Genomic DNA, 18,716 nt, shown 5'->3' with positions numbered 1-18,716 from the left:
TGGTCTCGGCCCATCGATCCAGCCTGCCTAGACCCCTCTGCAAAGCCTTCCTGCCCTCCAGCAGATCAAAACTCTCGCCCAACTCAGTGTCATCTGCAAACTGACTGAGGGTGCACTCGATCCCCTTGTCCAAATCATCAATAAAGATGTTAAACAGAACTGGCCTCAAAACTGAGCCCTGGGGAAAGGAACAAAAATGAACAAAAGCTGTAGGATCCCAAAGGCAGACATGGCAGAGCACAAACTGCCTGCGATAAACCTGGTTGAACTGTTCCAACAGCTGGTTTGTAAGGCAGCTAGCTACCAAAGCCCTGATACTTGCTCATCAGGTGCAAAGGGGATGGACGGAATTGTGATGTTGGTGGGAGTAATGCAGAGAACAAACGTTCCCCCCTCTCCTCCAGTACCACAGCTGCATCTCTGCAAAGGGTTGTACCTAGAAACAGGGCAATAATAAGCTGACAACTTGGTAATAATCAACCAGAGGGAAAAAAGGAATGAGGAAAGTGAGGGGCGGGAAAAAAAAAAAAAAAAGAGGAATGCATTAGAGTTGTGGCAGATGAACATTTAGTACATGTTAGGGAAATATCAGAGTGAAAATTATAGCAGAATAAAGTCCTTGAGTCCGGTGTCAACCGGACTGTTACAAAACAAGCTCTTTCTTCATTACCACCAAAATCTATTCACACGGTGTCTGAGGCTGAGAATCTCAAGCAACTTAACAAGAGCCCACATTCTACTCATTCTAAATAACTTCTTATATTTCCATACATCCTCAGCACTAGGAAAAGCCAACAAAATAAAATATTCTTAATAGTAACAAAGTAAATACATAGGAGGTCAACAGGGTTAGTCTAGAGGGCAACAGATACCTGTCCCAAAAATTGCTCCTCTGTAGCCTGGCCTTCGTCCCCCTCCTTCGGCACAGATTCATCAGATTCGGCAGGAGCCTTCAGCAGAGAGAAGATGCCATAAAAAAACCAGCAAGCCAGCAAAAGGGGAAAAAATACTTTGCACTGCAGAGTATAGCCACCTTCCCACCCACAACAGCCAGAACCAGACTGTAAATCACAGAAATGAATTGGCAATATATGCTTGAGTATGAGACAGATAGTAGAGGCCCTCCACTTCCTTGCTCTTTGTCATTACACAGTACCTTGTGTTGTTTTCATCTTAGATGCTTGAAAACATGCAACAAAACTTTTCTTCCCCGTTATGCAACTACAGATGACATCAGAAATGTCCACGGCACAAAAGCAATGCAGTCCCCCCCTCCTCATTGTAGACTCAGGCCATTGCAATTACAACGGGCAATGCCTGAACTGTATTTACCGCTCTTGCAGGGAAGTGTTACAGGACCACACTCTAAGTCCTGCTTTTTTTAAAGCCTGGGGAAGGTGCTGCTCTTGAAACCAGCTGCCAGGCAGCAAGGCTCTGCCCTGCCTTGCAGGCAGCACGAAGTGTCACAGCGGATGAGACACAGGCAGCAAAAAGGAAAGGGACATCACAGAGACCCTGAACTAAAACCTGTGACTGAGAGTCCTTTATTGGGAAAGGGGGGGGACACATTTGAGCAGGGAAAAAAGCAACTGTTTTTTTAAATAAGTACCTTCATCCTACTGAATGTAGGATCTTGTCATATTGCTGGGTTATTTGTGACTTACTTTGGGACAGCTACCAAGTGGAGAGAAAAATTATTCTTACTTTGCACATTACCACGGCGTTACAAATCTAAACAGAGCTGTACACGTGTTTGCTTACCTCTCCCAAGTCACCATCTGCAACACTCTCTTTATTCAGAGCAGATGTTATCTAGAAAACAACCAAGATTTAAGTAAGTGTCCTTTTATTTTAGAGAGGCAGACCTCTCACTGATCTCTCAGATTGCAAAACTGGCACACGTAGCTAATATGTTGCTTGCAGAACAGTTAACATGAAACTAAAGCCATTTCCTTCCCCAGCCAGGCAAAGGATTTACTGCTAAGTGCCCTGCACCCCAAGCTCTGATGGAAACAACAGCTGCTCTATGCCTTTAAACCTTTAACTTAACTCGAGGGCCTCAGACCTCACTAGAGCTGCTGGAAACCACAGTAATAAAAGTAGCATCAGAGCATGCAGGACAAAACCCTCTGCCTGCTCTGGCTGGGGAAAATGAAGTGGTGACAATGCTTGTGGGGCAGGGAGCCTGTCGGGAAGCTGTGGTTTCAAGCACAGCAGGCATATGGCTGTGGGCTAGGATTTTCCAAGGTACAGAAGAGTTAAAATGCCCAGCTTTTATTGCTTTGCAAAGCAAAAAATTACTCCAGATTCAATCAGAGACCTCAAAAACATCAATTTAATGTATAGAGTTTAGAATGCATGCAAAAAATAAATTAGTTTGGCATCTGGGAGCCTGAGTTTCCTACTGCTGCTAATGTTATCTACTACTTGTAGTATTGCAGGCTTTATTTTACCCTTGTAGGCTGGTTTTCAGCAATTTGAGCTCAGCTTTTTGTGGAGATAGTTTTCTCTTTCTTTTTTAATCATTAGTTTACAATAGCAAGAAGAAATCCAGGACTTGACTTGCATATGAATCACAGGTTTTGAGAAGATAAAAACAAAACACCATGTTCTTAACAGCTTATTCCAAGAAGCTGAAATCTGTGACCCTTTTTTACTTTCCTTACCCTACCAGTAACACGAAAAACGAGTTGTGATGTAGTGAGTTTATCATCTGGGTATCACAAGTTTTCAGACAAGCTGTCCTGTATTGTTTCTTGACACTTAAAAAACCCACAAATTCAACTTCAACGTGGAATGCTTTGTTGAGAAACAGTTACATGAAAACATGGCCTTGCAGCTCCCCTCATCTGTTCCTCAAATACTGAAACAATGGGGCAGGCCCAGCATTTCAGGCCACTCAATTCAGCTATGCCCATTTTCCCAGCTTCTCCCCACGCACAGGGCATATCAAACCCAGAGCCACAGCAGCAGTGGGCTCCAGTCTGCATGAGGCCGCCCCACAGGACCACTATTAAATTTCAACTGGATTTTCTAATTGAGATCTACTTTTCAAACACAAGATTTCTCTTGCTGTGCTTGCCTTTGACTCATGCAACAAAAATTTAGAAGCTGAGGACAGACTTAGCAAAAACATGATTTTTTTCTGTAATCATAATAAGTGTGCCCTGGAGGCCACTTATTGGCCTCCATATATATATGTCATAACCATAAAGACATTTTTATGGAGCCAGTCTTTGAAAATAAAACATTAGTTTGATATAATGAAAATGAGTCAAACATTCAAATCCACTGAATCAGAACTGAAGAAATACTAGACAGTTCCTGGGTGCAGCACTGAAAGCAACAAAGAGCCAAAACGCACAGCAGGCATCCCCCTGTAACACGGAGATAAGAATCTTCCAACTTGGAAGAAAGCTCTATACTTAAGACGCGCAAGTTGCTTCCTGGTAATCCAGATTTTGCCTTTCCAAATGTAACCAAGTTTGATACTTGGTGGTTTTTTTTTTTTTTTTTTCAGAAATGAATGGTGTCCCACAGACAAAAAAAAAGGACTATTCTTGGTTTTCCAAGGTAGTTAATTAAACCCTGAAGACTGCTTACATGTTCTTCAACCAGAAAGCCTAAAACCAGATCAGATTCCATGATGCGACAGTAGAATGACGTCACATAACAAAGTTACATGAATAGCTTGAACCAAAAACATCAAAGCTTCTTGATGGGTGAGAATTTCAGATCAACAATGGACAGTCAGATGCAGACACATCTCTGAAGTCTGTTGCCTGCTTTCAAATTTTCATTGAACATCCATATTGCAAGAAGTTGACATAGCTAATAATAAAACCCAACAAAGCAAAGTGATTCCTGTAAGAATTCTGAAGTTACTTACGGGTTGTTTACCTAGACAAAATTTAAAGAGCAGAGGAAGATTTCCAGTGTCTTTGGAACAAAGGAATTCCTTAAATAACACAACTATTCAAGTCAGCCATGTTTAAACAGAGGTTCCAGCACTGTGGTAACAGTTGTACTATGGCTGTTAGGAGAGCTGCAGTACTGACAAACTCTATCTGCTGGGAAACACACCGAAAATAATGTTGTATAAAAAAGTTTATTTTATTGAATAGCCTGTGGATACTAGTAATTGCTCTCCCAGTCCCACTGGGAGTTGAATATTTCAACCACGCATGGCTTTGTCAACATTTCAGGATGTACGCTATGGATACATCCATCACTAAAGCATTTAATACAAGCACAGCTTCCAAGCACATTTACCTTGTTCTTCAGATCATCTTTCCTGTACCCCAAGAGCTCAAGGTATTTAACACGTGAATCTTCTTCAAAGTTCACCTTTAGAAAACAAAAGTTAAAGAATATATTGCAATTCACGATTTCTCATTTTCTCCCTCCCTGGCTTTTTACTTGACTGGCACAAATCACCCAGTAAGAGCTAGTGACTGCGGAGACTGAGTGTAATGAAGAGAACTGAAAAGGTTTTCAGTGACTTGGGCACGTGAGCAGGTAGGCAAGGATTCAATCAGGTTTTTGTAGGTGAACAATCTGCTTCACTTGGAAACCTCTAAATGTCCATAGCGAGCAGTGAAAAGCACATCTAAAGCTATCACAAAGCTTTACGTCTTCTCACCAGCTCCCTGCACAAAGATATACTGATGGGGGATGTCAAAAAACATACGATACCTTCCCCCAAGCCTTGGCTTTGGCCATGATTACTCATGAACCCCACAAACACCCCTGGCCCTGAGGACCCTTCCTCTTCTGGTGGGCCACCTCCAACGACAGGGCTTTTGGGCACTACTCCCACAGCCTACGCTTTTGGTTCCCAGCAATTCTTCTGCTAAAACGCCATAATAAGCAGAAGGAACCATTTCTGCTCTGGCTTTCCAAGTCAGTGGGGAACTCCTGAACTGCCGTTATCCTATTACCTTTAAGAAGGCCCACACATTTTTGTCAAAGTCAGCCTGGGCCGTGTCGATTTTCTTCTGGCAGTAGTTGACAAAGCCTTCGGACTGAACAGCCTCCTGCAGCTGGTTCGAGCGGGTCAGGAACTCCTTCTCTGTAACAACCTGGCTCACGTAGACGTGGTGATGCTGCTGCTGCTGCTCGATGCCTGGCTGCTGCTGAGACTTGGCATTCTCAAATGTAACCAGCTTGCCTCCGAACTGGAATTGAGGCACACATGCAGTATGTAAAAATATACACTGGAGTGTATACGAAAAAAGTATGCGCATACACACATGTATGTACATGATTTTATATAGTGTATATACACTTATCGTCTAATGGACAAACATTCCTCACATCAACTCATTGATTTTTTTTTCCACCACCCCATATTTCTATGCATGCAAGGAACTTGCTGGATAAGTGGGTGCACATTTAATAACATTTATAAGCATTACACCTGTTTCTCCTCTGGCAAAACACTGACTAGATACTGAGAACTAGAGCTGTGGGTCTGTACAGTGCCCAGCATAAATGGAGTATCTTATGATATTGCAATGTAATTAACAAAGAAACATATACATCATTAAAGAAACGCTCAAGCATGATGTCTGCCCTGCTCTTGGCAGGCTGATTACCAGTTAAAAGCCTCCTGAGAGATGGGCAGTAAGTTGCGTCATCATTTGGAGAGGAGTAAAATCAACAGAAGAGAAAACAATTAGAAGGGGCTTATGATATTATTTCATCCTATAGCTCAAAGTTAATTTACACAGGCCAGTCCAATAAATGACAAAAGTCAGCATTACAAAAAGCAAAAAGCCTAGCCAAGAAAAAGACGGACAGCTGAGTCCTGAAAAACCAGGATGAATAAGGCAATAAACACCATTATAAAATGACACATCAGTCAGTGGCTAGGCAACATCACTTCTCTTTGATGGGAGAAAATTGTGTTTAATTTGTGCATCAGATCATGAATAAGCACACATACAATGCTGAAAATTGAGCAGTATTTTGGCAAGAAATCCATTTCAAGTGGACAGACTAAAAATCTTCAGGAGATCCCTACGAAATGGCCTGTGGGTCTAGAAAATAAGTCAAAGGTGGAGCCAAAGAGCAGATAACTCTGCTCTCACAGAAAGCAGGGCCTTGCCACCCTCTCACTTGGCTCTTCTTCTGCAAATCAACGAGCCAAGGAGAAGCCAAGCCATATGCTGCTACAGTGACTCCTGCAATCTTGATCAGAGCTAACCTGAGTATTCTCTACCACGCTGACTCACATAATAGCTTCAAACTGCACTCAACTCTCAGATACTTGCCCAGTTTGGTCCCATTTCTCCCTCCCAATGTATATTTGTTTACTCCAAAGCAAGCACTGCACATAAATAAAAGCAAAGCCCTAATCCCAACACAGAAAGAAACAAGTGCCTGTTGGCAACACAAGACTTCCTTGTTTTTTTTCCCAAGCAGTTCTGTCACACTTTTCCTGGCTTGCTGTCCCAATTGCCCAGTCTGGAAACTGCCACGAGCATCTCCCACCATGACGACAAACAGGGGAAGTTCTCCCAAAGTGAAGCACAACGTTAAACCTCTCCTCTTCCTAAAGTGTTTTGCAGGTGCTGCCACTATCTCCCTCCCTACCTGACCAATCATGCCCAGCCTTGTCTCCTGCTTACCGAAAATGATGCTCCCACAGGTCGCCGGATCCATTTGGGTGGTTTCTTTAGGGGCAAAATGACACTCTGTGGGGTGGTCTGCTGGGGAAGCTGCAGGGGAGGGAGGGGCTGTCCTGTACCAAATGGATCGAGGTTCCCAAAAGACGATGAAAGCTTCCATAACAGAAGGGGAAAAAAAAACCAAAGGTGACATATGTCCAATAAACTAAACATAAGTATTTATTTGCACCGGACTGGTACGCCTGCAAGCAGGGCTGCAAGACTGCAAGCCACTGAAGACTTCCCATGAGTCCATGTTTTTCCCCAGCCCCTTTCTGTCCATATTCTTAGCTGAAACATTTCTCAATACCTGGTCAACTTGCTTCTGCCTCAAGCCATCTGTGCTGCCTCCCATGATGGAGTAAATGCTGATCCGCCCGTCGAACGAAGCCGCTGACAAGATAGCAGGGTTTCTGGGACACCACTGGATATCAAAGCACCACTGTGTGTTCGTGGGTAACTCATACAGCACCTGGGCAGCAAAACCAAGTCCAATAAATCAGGGCTTTTACGGAGCACCATGTCCAACAGCAACAGTTCTCCTGCCGGGCCTGAGACTGCTCTGCTCTTTTTGCTCCTCAGCAGCCTCCACATCACCGTACACATGAACGGTGGGCAAACCCTGACGATCACCAAACAGGAGATTATCACACACCACTGCTTCATTTCCTTCTCCTCCCACTAAATCTTCCGTTTACTCCACAGAGGACAAACTACGGAGGCAGGGTATGTCTGTGCTGTCCCACTGCAACCTGTGAGCTGCTGCTGATATTCATGCTAGCTTATTCAGAGCTCATCTAGGTATCTCTACACACCACATGGAGACATGTCCAGGCTCCAAAGTCAGTCTGTTTTTGCAGGAAAATTGGAAAAGTTAAAAGCTGCATTCTGGGCAGACAGCCTCTCCTGCCCTGGAACAGACAAGCCCACCACTGCAGCAGACAGTTAACCATAAATTAGGAGAAACTCAAAGAGCAAAATGCTAACTGCCTCGCTATCTCCTAGGAAACTGTTTTTTACTTTTAACAAAAACATGTAGCACGACTCATCCACATGTAAACCTTCCTAACAGCACAGATCCAGCTCAGATAACTCATTTACCACCCCACAGCTTTTGCACTTTTGAGCCAATGTCTGAATTTTAGAAACACTTCTCACTCTTGTCCTCCAGGATTCTTGTCCACTGCAGGCAAGGAGGCCTCCAGCGTGCCTGAAGCCCTTCTCATGGTTTAGGGGCAAACACTCAAATTGTCTGAAAAAGGATCTGCATCCCCTTTGAAAGGTATCCCCAGGCCCAAAAGGGTGGGGTGGGAACACATTCAAGTGGCTCTCACTGCCACTACTGTAGTAACCTCCAAAACCTCTCTGGTCTGGGTAAAAAAGTTCTTACACTTACGGAAGGAAAAAAGCAATTGCAACAGTAAACTAGCCACATCAGGCCCAAACTGAAAGAGTAGGAATCAAATACGTAGTTTAAGTGGGGCTATTTCTATCCCTTATAATGAGCAGGGACCTTACTACTTAGCAGGAGAGAAGCAGCAAGGACAAACGTGTAATATCAGTAATACTAGGAAGGAATCCTGCCCCACTAGAAGGCTCGGAAGGCACATGTGCCAAACACAAGTACACAGGATAGGGAGAAACATCCCACAGAAGCATCATTCCTAGGAGTGCAAGGACACCAACAGCTGCTTTGTGTATGCCCCCTCCGAAGAGAGATTTTTTTTTTTTTTTTTTAAAGTGGTGCATGTACAATACCTCGCCTGTGTTAGGGTTGGAGCAGAGAATTTTAGCATCCTTCCCACAGCTAAGTAGCAGCTCTGAATCTGCCATACTCCAAGCAATGGCCAATATACCCCTGCATGAAAAGTCACAAACAAAAAAAGTTTAATGTAAATGCAAAATGGTGATAAATAAAGCATATTTCTAAGTTGAGTTTCTACATTAGCTGAGCATTCCACCTCAAAATGCCCTCCCCACTCCCTCCTCTTACAAGGGGAAAATTTTTTCACTTCATTTATTGAAATAAATGCTTTCTATTTTCTGTGTGAAGAAGTACAAAGGTGCAGCCACTGTATCTGAAAAGTAAATGCAACAGTCAGGTGTGAGAACCTAGACACCAATTTAACAAAATGGTTTGTTGGCCTGCAGTATCATTAACATACAGTGTGCAAACCTGTAGGTAAGGTTGGTGACTATGAAGTTTGTCAGCTTCTTTTCATTAGGAGGAGATTCAAGTCAGCAGAACCACTGGCAGCAGTTTTGGTAGAAGCTGCAACACAGACTTATTGCTGTCCTCTCTCCTTAAATCAAGCGCTGGGTTTGGGCAATAAGAAGTTGACGAGGGACGAGAATTTAACGAAATCTTTCCTCCTACCCAAATTTAAAGCATTTAGGGGACTGAGGCAGAGAGACTGTGCATGTCCACATGTGAGGATGCACCTAGGTGCACCTTCAGTCCATTATTCAGGCAAAATCAACTACTACTAGCTCTCTGCACCTCAGCTCCCTCTTCTCAAAAAACATAGAAACAAACTAGCAACTTCAGTGTTTCAGTAGGATGGTGTTTTGTTGTGTGTGGATATTTTTTTTTTTTAATTTTTTATTTTGAGGCCTGTTCCCTTCAAACCAGCAGGCCCCAAAAGGCAAGCCTTTCAGGACACAGGCTCAACTAGTCAGCAAGCCAGCATATAACCCTGCCTGCTGCTGGAATCACCGCCTCCAACTGAGCAAGTCTTCACAGGGAACTGAACAAGATCGGAGATGTACAAACTGGAACGCAGTCACCAACAGTGCAAACATCTCAGAGCAGCAGGCTACATAAGACTCTTACCTTGTGTGGCTTTCTAGAACACGAAGTGGTGAGGAGGCAAATCTTAGGTCCCACATCTGAATCACGGGCAACCTGTCATCTTCTGAGGCCAAAACCATCTGGGTAGCAACATCAGGGTGCCATGCAAGGCCTGAGCAGTGCATCTGAGGGACAACATTGCGCCATAGCATGAAATAACTATGCAGCGCTAAATGACAAAAGACAACTAGCCTAAATATGTCTACATGCATGGTAAAAACACTGTTGCAAGGGAATTTGCAGCTGTGTTTCTGGACATTATTTCTGACTGCATTCAATTGGGATACTCTCCTTGTTTCTGTGAGTGAGGAGACTTGCAGTTAGTTTCCCAAGGTCCTCTCGAAGAGTTGACTTTGTACTGTCTTGTTCACAGTCCTGTGTTTTAATGTAAGAAAACTGTAAAGCCCTCTGTACAAACCTTTTCTTTTAATATTTTTATTGATCTTTTAACAAAAGCCATTGTCAGGCAGAGGTTATTGTCATGTGAAGATTGTATTACTGGTCTACAATCACATGATGAAGACAGCCTACTGTGCTGCTGTTACATTAGGCAACAAATACATAAAACGTTGAGAGTTAAGAGTTTATCAGAATAAGAATGCAGTGACCAAGCAGCTACTTCAGGAGCACCCATGTGTAAAGTTTGTTTTGAACTCTTGCTATAGCTTCAAAGCTTGTTATAGCAATATTCCATCTAAAATAGACAGAATTATACAAGTATGTCACTCTCCACAAGTTCAACAGGCTCTTTTGTACATTTACACTGCCTGAGGAGCAGGCGTGGTGCTTGTAACTGAATGAGGCAGCCTCCCCTGTAACCTGCTCACTGACTCCCCACCACAGAACCCACCCTCTCCAAGCTTGGCTGCAGCCTGCTCCCATTTCCACATCCAGACCAGCAGAAGCACAGGCCCAGCTCCATCAGTGTCCTTCCAGGGCTCAGCCCTTGTGCTCATCCCATCTGTGATACCAAGGAGGAAGCACTCTCTGCCTAAACACTAAGTCATGATGTCAAGGAGTGCCTGGCTTTGATCTGCACCTGCCTATTTTCATTTAAAACACTGACAATCCCTCTGCATATACACAGCCTTTTACGAGAAAGCATGAGATATTTAGTACGTTGTATAAAACTGGGTCAGGCACCAGTATCTTTATGCCATGTAAGAAAGGGTGCTATGACCTGTCCCCACATGCCAAGAGGCAACCCCACACCTCTCCACAAGCACAAGCAAGAGGTAACTCACCCGGTTATTGTGGTCGCTGACTTTGATGATGGGTTCGTTCTTCCTGAGATCCCACACGGTAGCTCGGCCGCTAGGGCTGGCGGATGCCAAGATGTGCTGGACTTGCCTGTTCCACGCAATGCAGCTGATGTCCTCCAGAGGCTGTCACACACACGGAACAGTCTGTCACAACCTTTCCAAATCAAAGACTCAAAACCTGTTATTTTCAGGACTTGCCAAATGACAAATTTGCAAGGAGACTCATCCCAGGTACTGCGTGCGTTTTGCTTTCTTACATACACACACTGTAGGGTAGAATGCCTGAAAATCCTGATTTATAAGCTGCTAGTACTTCTCTGTAATATCTGCATTTTCTGCTTTACAATATGATACATTAGTCACTTAAAGAAGACCAAGCACAACTGTCTTCAAGAACAGAAAATTACTCCATGAAAGTATGTCCAGGTATACGAACTGCCCTTTTGCCTTGGATTATTAGGTTTTGTCTCACAAAAAAAAAAATCTCTAAGTTTGTTTGAAGGAATTCTGTGGAGTTTTTTTATTCCCCCCTCAACCGCTTATTTTTAGTCTGAGAATTAAAAGCGATGTTAACTCAGTCCTTGTTGCACTATTATTTCTAGATGTCATTAAGTATATGGACTAAAAGATTTCCCAACCTAAAAAATTACTATTAGACAGTTAAAGATACCTGTATAGGATTTTTAATAAGGTGAGCATCCTCCAAAATGCCCACATGATAATAAATGACTCAGACTAAACAAAGTATCCAAACCCATGGAGTTTAAACTAAAAAGCTTTAAACTGAAGATTACTTCTCATCTCATTTCCTCACTTTGCTGTCTCCAAATTACCAGGCAGTAATACACCCGTTTTCCAGTAACCACAAACCTCTTGTGCAATTTTGTAATAGCTACAGAAAGGTACATCCATTGAAACTCTCTTCCGTCTCCTTCACAAGGCACAAAGTACTTTAAAGGAGTACTTTAGATCTTCTTTAAGAGACAGAGGCTAAACACTGGCCCTTAAGTAGATCAATTAAACACTCCCTGAAACCCATAACTGCCAAACCTACTGCCTCATCTTCTGACTTCTGAGTAGCTGCTTTTTATCTTCCTCCTATTTTCCTCAGTCTGTACCTTCACTGTCTTCAGATTCAGGCATGCAGTGAAACATGCAGAGAAAGACTAGAAGACTGTGTAACGGTTACAGCTATTTAAAAAGTGGTGTAACCTGAGAGACTGCTTGTTATTACTTGTTGCTTGATAAAATGCAACATTTCTCAAAGACTGAGGGGATACTTCAGCTTTCTCTGGCCAAATACAATTTGTAAAAAAATAAAATCCCACCACATAAAGATATGAATCAACTGCTTGTGAAGTCAGCCAAAACTGTAGGTCTGTTGTGGAGAAACACGACTGCACAGCCAGGGTTGCTGCACGGGAAGTAGAGCAAACCACTCCTCACACAGACTCCTGGAGGCTTGCACTTGCAGGCCCAGTCAGGAAATCGCACTCCAGGGGCTAGAAAAGCAGCAGCATCCAGTCACCCTTGGATGGAGCTGGGCAAAAAATCATGGCTAGACACAAAGTGCGGCAAAATAGCGCTGTCACGACGGACTTCCTTCCAAAAGCGTTCACTGAAAGCTACCTACGTTGCTGCTCAGAGAGTATTGTCCTTAAGGACATGGGCTCCTGCCGTATGCTTTGAGTCACAGCCATGTCACAAGGAGAAAAATATCTCAAACCTCACAGTCTAATAAGCATGTTACAAAAATTAAGCACCAATAGGCAGCTTATTTTTGTTGGCCTTTGGGAAAGCCACTGGAACACAACATGCAGGAACATATTTTTCTTTATTTTGATATGGATATGTCTGTTGTACCACCCCTTAAGGACCGTATCTAACATTGCCAGCAGCTAACTACAATTAACTGCTATCCAAGTTAGACTTCAAGGGCTTTTTTTTTTTTTTTACCCTCTTGAGATAGCTTTAAAACTGTAGGTTTCAATGAGCTCTCAACTTACGTGACATGCATATTTTTCATTAGTCTGCTCTGGAGTATTTTACAAATACAAATCTGGTACCTGCGTCTTTACTCCTGGTGTCATTGGCGTGGCAAAATTGTTCAAGTCCCAGATATAGATTTCAGATTCATTAGCACCAGAGGCCACCAGATTAGTCTGTAAGACACATTAATAGATGTTAAGAGTATTTTCAGCAACAGCTTCCACAGTCTTAGCTACTGGGAGGCATCAGTTCCACAGGACTGTGCCAATTTCTCCTACCAGCTCAGGATATAGCCTTTGGCTCACACAGAGCAGCTCAGAGAAAAAAGCAACGTTTTTTTGAGATTGCAGGTAAAACTGAGTTAACTAAAAAAAAAAGAATCCATACACTGCACTAGACTGGCAAGACCAAAATTCCCATTTTGTGGAGTGCTTCTCCACTGCATGGCAGACAGCCGTGAGGAGGCTGCAGGGGCACAGCCATGGACAGGCAAGTGGAAAGCAGTGATAATTCTGGGAGGGAGCAGATGAGATAGCAGAGCTGAGGTTATCACTGCTGCAGAGCTCTGGGCAGACCACGACATGTGGAGCCAGCTGGAAGGAGAGTGGCATTTGTGGCTGTAGCAGTGGACAGCACCCTGTCCACAGTAAGTGCAATCATCCAGAGCAATCCTGCATCTGGGATGCAAAAGTCCAGGCAGGACAACACGAGCCAAGGGCACCGAGCGCCCTTTGATCACATCCCGTGGCTGGTGACAAGCAAGTCCCAACTTCATAAAGGGCAGAAAGGGAATGGAAGCGATTCAGAGAGGACACAATGAACACAGGGCGGCCTTGCTGCAAGCAAGTGTGCAGGGACAGAAGTGCTATTTAGGAAAATGAATCCAAGTGAATTCTTGCACAGCTGGTGGGGACAAGGAAAAACCAACCCACTGTATCTAGAAGGAAGTAAATGCTCATTAGTGATGGAGGAAAGCTTGTTGGTTTTGAGAGCTCTTCTGCTAAAGAGGCCACGTCACTGTGTTTCCTGTTCTGTCTCCTCTTTCCAAGCAACAAAACTTAGAGGTCTTGAGGATGGATCCTACACAACCCCTAAAGGAGATACCTAAAATCTGATGTCACCAGAAACATGAGTAACAGCAGGTAAATACTTCCCATGTGATGAGAACAATAGTGGCACAGTACACGGAAACTAAAAAAGGAAACTGGTTAAAAATACCACAGAAGACCACCTCTACTTCACATGTAAGCCGAGCTAAAAAGACCCGCTAAATTGACAACGTCAACCGACAAGTGGAAGTAATGAACCAGACATGTTGAACTCTTTTATTCCCCACCCTGAAGTGCCAGTAACAGGACAGGTTTTTCCTACTAAATACAGACACTCAAACGTCAAATCTAGTTCATGCTTTTCAGGGAAGGGGAAAGGGACAGAAACACTTAAAGTTACAAATTAAGACAGGTCACTCATCTATGACAGTATGTGATGAAGAACAGCAGAAAACCAACCTGGAACATGTTGACATCAAGTGCTCTTACTGGTCCCGTGTGCTTGTCTTTCTGGGCAATTATTACTTCAGCATCTCCAGCTACGATTTTGGCTGGGTCGTACAGAATGACATTTCCATTTTCACCCCCAGCAATCAGAACTCCGGACACTCTCTCACTCGAGGTCATGCTGTGCGGCCCCCAGATGAGCTTGTGGTACCTGTTAAGACACAGAGGTCCCCACAGTCCACAATCATCCACCACCACCTCCATGTACACTGATGCATCCCATTTTCCTCACCACAACTAGAGCCCCCCGACTGCTGCGGACATGTCAGAAAAAGCACTGCCTGCATTTCTCCTTAGGGAAGAGTCTCTGTACTTACAACCCTGTCAGAAAGGCAACGTCCCAATTCTGCTCATTATCAAGATGCAGGGTCATGACATACACAATCAATAATCTAGTAACCGAGAACACCTCTCATCTCCTGGCTGCAAAGTCAGGTAAGTGCTCCCAACCACACACGATTTTGAGCTCACCTTTACAAAAACAATAGGAGTAATCAAAGCAAGGACTGTAAGCCCATCCAACCGCAACTTGGAGGGAAACCTCTGCTATTTGTGAGCAACTCTTCATACAAGAGAGGAAAAAGGTGGAACTAGAAAAATTCCAAATCCTTTTCCATATCTGTCCATCTGGATGTGCAAATGTTTTATCTGCTATACTGGAGGCTCAGCAAGGAGTTTTTTTCACATCACAGACACATCTCTTGAATCATAATCAACCTTCCAGGCTAAATCAAGAGGAACTAAACATACTTCCAGAAATCAAGTATTTTCATGCTACTGTGTCCATCTGCAAATACCCAAATTTCCTTCAACTCAGCAAACTTGCTGCATAAGCAAAACAGCATTCCTGTGTATTCAGCCATGCAAAGAATGAATTTCTTCTACATAAAACGACATGCTGTCACCTATCAGCTTTTGTGCAAGCAGAAAGCAAATCTATATTGACTGGAAGGTGGCAAGGAGTTACTTTAGCATTCACTACATTATTATTAATCTCTTTGTTATCTCTGGACAGCCTTCAAGTAATTTCTTTACATCACATTTATTCAAAATACATCCTGCAGAAAACTAGACAAAGAGCATATGCTGGGTGAGAAACACTGTTAACAGCCAAGTGCTCAGTCTCCTAAGTGCAGTGTTTGGATTACAGTGGGGGTTCACCCAAGAACGATGCTACAAATGGAAATCGGTCTGTGGTATCAGACAGACCCTTTCCCTGGGTACGATTTTATACTTCTGCACCTAACTATGCAACGTTACAAGAAATGGAGTGACTGACAGGGTTGTTGGGGCACTAGTGTTACACCACCAGCAGGATTCAACGATAATGCAAAATGAAGGCAGAAAACAGCAAGGAACAAAAACCAGAGTTAATTGTGCAATTACTTTCTTCTTGCCCTTTGCTCTTTCCAAGATAAAGTATGGCTCTATAAAAGCAGTGCGAAACCTTCCTCGGAGGACAATTAACAAAGTTTGTTGCAGGATTTGTCTTTTGTGGGTTTCATCACCTGGACATTTTCATTTGCTCCAAAGCAAAATAAAGCCTGACCTACATTGCTAGCTGGGGCACTTCTTGTTATCTTTAATTAAAAAAACACCTAACACCAAACCACCTCCTTTGCAATGTATTTTTTGGGGCAAAGTCAAATTCTTGTGTTGCTCACGAAGGGAAATACTTTCAAAGGAGCACTGCATCCTGGCTATAAGGAGTGCTTTTTGAAATACAGTAAGCAAATGTCACTTGGCAAGCCTTGAAAAATCTGTCATAGTTAAAACAAGGTAGAACATGGAAATTTTAAAAGATCAAACACCTCATCCTGCTCTCAGCAGGTCAGTAGGATGTGTTAACATCAGCTTTGCCCACAGTGCAGGGCATTAAAACGCAGACAGTGGCTGTTTCTCATGATCCCCACGTACTAAAACACGGACACAACTGCAGGGCACAGATTGTGAGCTGCCTGCCAGCACAACTGCTCTGCCAGCCTCCCGAATCATTACAACAAAACTGAAACAGCACAAAGCCAGCAGCCCAAAACCTTGCGCTTCTTCCTGCAAAAGCTACCGCAACTGTTATTTATCCAAATCAGGAGTATCCCTTGGCGGGGTCACAAATTTATTGCGTGCAAATGCACAGAATTTCAACTTCTCAAGTTGTTTAGAGGCAACACTTAACCTCTAGGAATCCAGCAAACTTCATTTGGTCAAGAACTTTAGGAAACAGTTGTAGGTCCTTTAAGTTACAGCTTTAGAACAAATAATGAAGACTCAAGTCCAATTAATTTCGACTCATGTCAGAGGTGGAGGAGATGGCAGTTGCTTCTCTAGAAGTGTCAAATTCACACTTGAACACACTGACAAAATGCTGTAATTGCCTGCACTTCCAGTCATGTCGTTTTGGGTTACCCAGGGGAAGCATGGTTATGTTGACACTGTAGCTGGTATGAAAAAATCATGGATCCAATGCAATGGCAATGAAAATTTTCACCTCCTTCTCTATCCACAGAAACATCCTGCACTTCCATCTATGTTCCTTCAGCTCACCAACAACGAGCAGCAGCCACTGGACCAGCCACTAGACAGCCACTAAAAGGGCTGCCAAGATGGAAACCAGACACTATGATGCTAACAGTATTTCTTTGGACAAGCGTATGTAAGGAACTAAGAGCTAAGTGGAGTTGCACAGTTGGGAACTTGGCTTCCCAGCTGTGGGGTGACGTATGATACTACACACACAACATCACCCAGTTTAGGTATGTTACAAGAGCCTCCCTGAAGTACCTAAATGCAAACAGGATGGGGCAATGTGAAAAGTTACGACTGCATTTTCATAATTTCACATTTCCTTTTGTTCTCTGGAGAATCCCAGAGGCTCCCCAAGATAAACGGTCTGCATATATATTCAAACCTACTAGCCAATGTCAGATTTTTTAGGTTTATGTCAGAGCATGAGCTGCTTGCAACTTCTCAGAGTCCAAGTTCACTGCCTTCACAATAACATCTCACTGTCCCACAACATCAGTGGCACTCACATGCCTTCATCCTTCAGCACTGAACTTCTGCTCCTCTCCACAAAAACCGCAGATAAACCTTGTGAAGTGGCCTTTCCACACACACCACATGTAACTGTTCCACAGCCATTATTTTTCCCTTACAACCCCACTGCTTACCTGTGAGAGGAGGAGAAGGTGGCACAGGACTTCATATCCAACGAAGGGTCTGATAAGTCCAACTCAAATATTTCTAGAGAAGCACTTGTACTGAAGGTTGCATCCAGCTGTTGAGCTGATGTACCTGCAAAGAAGTATGCTCGGCAGTGAGAAAGCCACAAAAGAGCAACTGCAAAAGCAACACAAGGAGGGGCATAAAAACATCATCCTTGCAAAAAGGACGCCGAGATGGGGTCAGGTTTTTGTTATTTAGATATAGTCCTGCATAACTCTCCTCGCCATGGTTCTGCCTTTGGGGGTTTCCTAACCAATATGAGCGGGAAAAGCTTTGGGCAAGTGCCTTTCTCTCCCTGATGATGTACAGAAGATAATCAAAGTTACAAATGAGCAGCAAGGGACAGTGAACTAGCAGTTAGGATTGCTGTCACCTTACCCTGGAGAAAAAAGAGAACACTTGCTGTTACTTGCAGAACACAAAGCATGTTTTCATGCACAGCACAACTAGAGGACTCCACTAAAGGCACCACACCATATACCCCACTCCAGCCTTCAGGACACGAAATAACTCCTACAACTTTCAATTATAACCACTTCATGGCAACCATCACATGTAGCCCAAGGCGTGCTAGCACACGCTTCCCAGAAACTCACCTGTGGCCAGGTAAATGGGGTGCTGCTGGGCAGGGCTCCATGCCTGCATGGCAGTACGATCAATTGCCTTCAGCTTCATTTCACTGAAAAAATAAAACCAAGAAAAGGTAATGCTTAAATGGAGCGTGAGGAGACTGCACGGCCATGGATTCAGCAGCTGCATTAGGATTTGGAAAAAAATAGCCAGGGTGATCGTTTTCCTAAGATATCCCACAGACGGACAGAAACCTAAGCCATCCTCTCCAGATCACACCCAGGGGGAAAGGGAGGAATAATTCTCCATTGGCAGAATAACCTTGACACGTAAAGGAAACCGATGACTGCTGAACAGACCATAACACAGGAAAAACATGAGCAAAACTTCAACTGCTCTAAAAAAAACCCCTCTTCTAGCAGCATCAAAGCACACAACGGGACTTTAACCTGCGAAACAACCCCCTCTCCCTTCAGCAAACCCTCACTAGACCCTTGCCGCCAAACGCCCTCAGCAGCCAGCCGGATCAGAGGACGAATAAACGGCCTAAAAGCCTTCAAAGTCTCACTTTTGGGTTTCACTTTAACACCCTGGG

The 18,716-nt window shown here is 43.6% G+C and overlaps 1 protein-coding gene across 1 annotated transcript; it reads right to left on the bottom strand.

The window, feature by feature from the left end:
• Positions 1 to 872: 872 nt before the first annotated feature.
• On the bottom strand, positions 873 to 18,242 carry LOC104159662 (protein transport protein Sec31A; the record flags this gene model as incomplete). The annotated part of the gene is made up of 13 exons (XM_009697629.1): positions 18,148 to 18,242; positions 17,497 to 17,620; positions 14,282 to 14,480; positions 12,851 to 12,946; positions 10,767 to 10,907; positions 9,505 to 9,647; positions 8,430 to 8,529; positions 6,982 to 7,143; positions 6,633 to 6,785; positions 4,941 to 5,177; positions 4,273 to 4,347; positions 1,762 to 1,812; positions 873 to 950 (listed from the first exon to the last, which is right to left on the bottom strand). Coding segments are annotated over exons 1-13 (1,638 nt in total), but the record flags the coding sequence as incomplete, so codon positions are not given.
• Positions 18,243 to 18,716: the final 474 nt, after the last annotated feature.

This window comes from Cariama cristata, unplaced genomic scaffold (assembly GCF_000690535.1).
Source record: "Cariama cristata isolate BGI_N322 unplaced genomic scaffold, ASM69053v1 scaffold43783, whole genome shotgun sequence".
NCBI lineage: Eukaryota > Metazoa > Chordata > Aves > Cariamiformes > Cariamidae > Cariama > Cariama cristata.
The sequence above is the reverse complement of the archived record's forward strand: the minus strand, read 5'-3'. Positions and strand labels throughout refer to the sequence as shown.